The sequence below is a fragment of the Xiphophorus hellerii genome, chromosome 7 (genome assembly GCF_003331165.1).
Source record: "Xiphophorus hellerii strain 12219 chromosome 7, Xiphophorus_hellerii-4.1, whole genome shotgun sequence".
NCBI classification, from domain to species: Eukaryota; Metazoa; Chordata; class Actinopteri; order Cyprinodontiformes; family Poeciliidae; genus Xiphophorus; species Xiphophorus hellerii.
This window is the reverse complement of record NC_045678.1, coordinates 4,570,381-4,575,763: the sequence shown is the minus strand read 5'-3', so window position 1 is coordinate 4,575,763 and position 5,383 is coordinate 4,570,381. Positions and strand designations below refer to the sequence as shown.

The following is a 5,383-nucleotide window of genomic DNA, read 5'->3' as shown; positions in this document are numbered from 1 at the left end:
GACTTTTACCAAAGTCATATTTTGGAGAGGTACTTATACTTTTACTTGACTCTGAGATTTCAGTACTTTATACAACACTGGTCAGCAGTGATATCTGAAGCATGGTAAAGCTTATGACACCAACTTAAAATATTTCCCACGTCACGTTGCAACCACAAACTTCAATGGAGGCTTCTGTGAGACGGACCAGCACAATGTTTTTTTATGATTTCAAACATTTTTCACCAGAGTGTTGTTAGCACGTTGTCAACGCCTTTTGTTGCAGATACACAGGCAGGTTTTTCGGGGCATGTCCCTACCAGCTGAGCACATGTACTGATTGTCTGAATAGATCGGATGAAGAATACATGAGATGACTGATTCTCAAATCTTGCCACAGATTCTCAATTGGATTGAGGTCTGGACTTTGACTGGACCTTTTAAACACATGAATGTGTTTCGGGTCATTGTGTTGCTGGCAGGTGGAACACCATTCCAGTCTCACGTCTTCTGCTTCATAAACAGTTTTTGTTTAGTTTTTTTTAACCAGGTATGTCCAGTATTTAGCTCCATCCAACTTCCCATCAACTCTGACCATTCCTTGCTGGAAACAAAGCATCCCCACAGCATGATGCAGTCACAACCATGTTGGAGGGATACACACAAACGTAGCCTTCTTTGGCCTGCCAGCAAAACATAACACTTTCCATGTAGAGCAAATAGTTCAGTATTGGTATTTTCTGATTGGAGCTCCTTCCTCAAAATATCTGCAGTTTCCAATTCACCGCTCGTGAATAAGCTCAAACTGGACTTTTAGTTTTCTTTAAGAGGCATTATTTGTTCAAATATTCCTCAGAAACCAGATTTATAGGGTCTACACCCGTTGACAGATTCTCCATAAGCGGTGGACCTCTGCAGCTCCTCCACAGTTACCATGAACCTCTTGGCTGCTTCTCTGACTAAAGCTCTCCTCGTCAAAGCCCAACAGTTCAGGTAGATGGTCATATCTCCAGTACTCAATGCTCTTTCCGTTTTCAGATGACTGACTGAGCAGGGCTCTGTGAGATGTTCAAACCTTTTTTCTTGGTTTGACATTGTTTGAGAGTCACGCTGTAAACGTCTAAACATGGATAATAAAGTAAGAGAAATTTCCTACAAAATTATTCTCAATTGATACCCAGTGAAAGCATTTTTGATAATATTCTGTGCATGAAATTAATACACCTCACAGTAATTTTTACCTTAACAATGCTTGGATATATTTTTTATTCATAACATTGGTATTTGACAAGTGGATTTGGTTGCTACAGTAACCGTGGGAGGGGCCTAAGGGGATGTCCAAGTGGTTCCTCACATGTCCATGAAATGTCCTGGCTAAACAGAACTTCGGTTCTGATCGTGTCTAGAGTAAAAAATATATATATAATTTTTTTTTATTTATCTAATTTTTTATTTTCTTTTTTATTGTTCCCCTAACAATCATTAAAGAAGCAACATTGTGTAGTTTTCAATCAGGTTTTAGGCCAAAACAAAACAAGTGTTTGTTCTTACCGTGCACAGACAGCTCCTTCCATCGATCTTTGTTGCTGGCGATGACGCTGGAGAGGTGGTGCCTCAGAGCTGGCAGGTCAATGGCTGTCAGGGAAAAGTTCATCTGTCCGTCGTCGGTGTTTCCATGGCGATTACTGCTGTGTCTTTGCACCGACTCCACGGTGACTGAACCGCTTCCTGTCAGGCTGAATGAAAGCAGCGTCGTACAGAGCATAAGCGAGGTACCGACAAATCGTTCACCTCCACTAAGAGCATTAAGGAGAACGTCGGCACGGAGGAAATCTTACAAATAGCTTTCATGTGCATGTTGAGATGCATGACTGATGCACTGGATTAATGATTGAGAACATCACTGATTGTACTGATGCCTTGAAACCAACTGTGAGAATTACGAGGGCTACTTCTGGTCCTAAAAAACTGTATTTTCATGAAGCTACGCTGTAAAAACACAAAATCTTACCAAGTATTTTTATCTAGTTTCCAGTGTGAATATCTTCACTTGAAATAAATCAAAACTAACTTCCAAGTAACTTCTCAGCAAGAGATAGGAGATTGTTTTAGGTTAACAATTCCTATATTTGTTAATTGACTTTTTGGGGTTTTGAGTAAATAATTCATTAATACTGATGAAAAAGCACCTGTTCCATTGACAGATTACTTCACCTACAACAAGACCTATTTCTCATGTTATACACTGAAATAATCTACCAATGCAGCTAGTACATTTTCATCAATATTAAGAAATTATTTACTCAAAACCCCCCAAAAAGTCAATTTTACACAACACTTAATAGCTCTCTCTCATTTCAGACATTTTATGCTTCAGAGAGATAATTGTTAAAGATTTGATACTAATAAAAATTGCAGATATGATTTAATGAGATTTATATAATCATACATGCTAATGTTGTTCTTGTGTAAGCTTAAGACAACATCCTATTTAGCGAATAATAAAAGGGAGAAGCTGATAGCTGCTGGCACAGTGTTTAGAGTTAAGTAATTGGATTTCCTGTGGAACAAAAGACTTCCTTATTCTGTCTGTTGAGGTTCTGAGTGACTGAACGTTTCCCTCTGCATGTGCTGAGTCAGAGTGATGCTGCTGGTCCTCTGAGCCGTTCCCTCCTGCTCCTTTGCTAATCCAGTGATGTTAAGGATTTCATCTCCATACCAGCCATGCAGACTGCTGTCCTGGTCAGCCTGTCCAGTCCTCCGCCGCTCCCTTCTTAATGGTTAATGCTCTCCTAGTTCTTGCTAATCAGTCAGTTTGGTTGTCAAGATGCAACCCAAACCTCTTACAGATTGAAAGCACGGTAACTTATCCAGACTCCTCCAATCCAAAAGTCAGCGGCTGTTTTTTGAGGTGTTTATCTGCAGGAGGTCAGACTTGAATCAATCCACACATCCCACTACAACTTTATCTCATGTCCATCCTTGTTACGTAACAAAGCAGCAGTGTCCAAAAATGTTTCGCTTACTGTCTATGATCCTTTGTAACTAAAGTCGGATGTGTGGAAGGAAAGAGGAGTAGCTAAAGTACATTGCCCTGAGGTGCACCAGTGGAGCTGATCACAGTCTCTGAGAAGCTGTGTGGTGTCTTGATGAGGTAATCTGTTTTCCCTGATCTCAGGTTCAGCTCCACCCTCATCTTCCAGATCTTTACTCTGGAGCTGGACGGTACTGAGACCAGGAGAAACCAAAGCATGTGACCCCAGCAGCACCTTCTCCAGTCTCATTAAAAGTGTAATCTGTGCAGTTTACTGCTTTCTGCTGTTATAATTCTCTGTTCTTCATTATTAGTAATAAGAAAACGGTGTTACTACCTCGACCTTCTGTTGCCACTCTCTTTGGCCTTCCTGTCTTCATCTATGAGAGGTCCGATCACCTTCTCTGTTGTATCAACCAGGACAGTGAAAGTGGGCTCCACGATAAAGTCTATGAAACCTACAACCAGAGAGGCAGATGGGTTCAACGAACGAGTGGTGTTAGTTTGAGAAGCATCAGCATTTCTTTATAAATGTGATAAACCGAAGCACGGAGCAGGATCAGGTTGGTACCTATCTGTGACTGGGCGATCATGGTGGCTTTGCGGTCACAGAGGGGAGAGAAAGGAAGACCGAGTTCCACCTCCTTATCTCCCTAAAGAAGAAACAAAATATGAAAGCTGAGGAGGTTTTTTTTTTTTTTACACTCTCAAATCCTGTCTGTGTGCTTTTTGAATCAATTTCAAACCAACCCTGATAAACGATGGAAATAGGACATAAGCAGGAAGCTTTTGAACCTCCTGTATCTAATTTTGAGGTTCACACCAAACGTGTTAGGTGCGTTAAAAATGCGTCTGCCCCGTCGAGTTCGATGCGTGTGCACTTTGAATGCAGACGATTATCATTTAGCTCTACACCTAGCACTTCACACGTCTGATTTACATTCAAAGTCTATGTGGAGGCGCGTTGAGGGTGCGTCAGACGTTCTAGCCATTGTTTTCTGTTGCCAGCCTATTTGTAAAACACGCAGGACACGTTAGACATGCCTGACGCGTCAAATGCTCCAAACGCTTCCAATCGCACCGCAACGGGCCCTCGACGCACCTCCACATAGACTTTGAATGTATACCAGACGCGCCCGATGCACAAAAGCCGTTTGGTATGAACGCACCAAAGGAGGCAAAATCAGTTGGTGCCTCCTTTCCAACACAGTAAGCCATGAGAGTTCTTAAGAGTTCATTTCTCACTTTATTTTAGAAATGGAAAAATAAAAACATCGGAGTGACGAGGTTTATCAAGATTTTTTGTAACATTGTCCTTGTTAAAATACAGACACATAAATGGAGATAAGATGACTGAGACTAAATTGGATATACTGCATGATGATGTAACTGAAATGCAAACTTAAGGAATAACTTCAAAAAAAGTTGGTAGACAGCTTAATTTTTCAAACTTAATCTGGTGAAAATTTGATGGTAGTGATGTGAATTTAGCACCAAAACACTGGCACACTGTTTAGAGTTGAGTAATTGTATTGCCTGTGGAACAAGACTTTCTAATTCTGCCCATTCAAGCTCAGCCACTCAGGGTTTCTCCCAGTGTATTATAAGCCTGGCGGGCTGCCAGGATTTACGTGCCCTCAGGACTAAACATGTTCAAGTCCTGCCAAGAACTTGGCAGCTCAGGTTCAGGAGAAACAAGACATCAAACACATTCGAGTATAGAGGTGTGCACCTGTCTGAAGAACTCTTCCATCAGGCTGTGAGTCCAGTGGTAGTGCAGCGGCCAGGCTTTGGCAGGATGACTGATGTCTGCTGCGTGAAGCATCAGAGATAAAACCTTCACTTTGTCTATACTGGAGACAGACAAACAACAAAGATTTAGTAGCAGCGTAAGCAGCACAAACTATTCCAGAAATAGCTTTCTTATTCCTCAACCACAGATCAATCTAAAAAGAGATCGTCGGCATGGCAGCCGTATGCTAGGTAAAAGCTGCCGGGTGTTTTCTTTTGTATATTCAGTGCTGTTTACAGAGAGTACAGTCAGCCTCAGAAACACAGGCAGAATCAGCATGCTGACAGGCTGATGACAGCGTCTTCCCCCAAAATCTCATCCAAGCGTGAGGTGAAGAGCGTGACAGCCGCCTCCCTCCGCACCTTCTGCAGCACGACAAACAGAGAGAGAGAGAGAGAAAGAGAGAGAGCGAGAGAGGCAGAAGCCGGACCAGTCGGACTCAGCGCTATTCCTGTGAAACTCTCTCTCCGAGAGGAGCCCCTACAGGGACATACGGGCCAATCTGGTCCTGGTCCAGCAGCCTGCAGGACCTTATGTTGGGCCGTTGCACCAAACTCCCACTGTTGATCTGGTCGTGT

At 42.4% G+C, this 5,383-nt stretch overlaps 1 protein-coding gene across 2 annotated transcripts in view; it reads right to left on the bottom strand.

The window, feature by feature from the left end:
• The window catches only part of LOC116722538 (phosphodiesterase 1A, calmodulin-dependent), a 46,971-nt gene that overhangs the window by 5,128 nt on the left and 36,460 nt on the right, over positions 1 to 5,383 (bottom strand). For both annotated transcript variants that reach the window (XM_032566694.1, XM_032566693.1), the window contains 4 exons: positions 4,746 to 4,866; positions 3,585 to 3,666; positions 3,351 to 3,471; positions 1,531 to 1,715 (listed from right to left, as the gene is read on the bottom strand). In XM_032566694.1, coding sequence (XP_032422585.1) covers positions 1,531 to 1,715; positions 3,351 to 3,471; positions 3,585 to 3,666; positions 4,746 to 4,866 — 509 coding nt within the window. The remainder of the gene's footprint in view (positions 1 to 1,530; positions 1,716 to 3,350; positions 3,472 to 3,584; positions 3,667 to 4,745; positions 4,867 to 5,383) is intronic.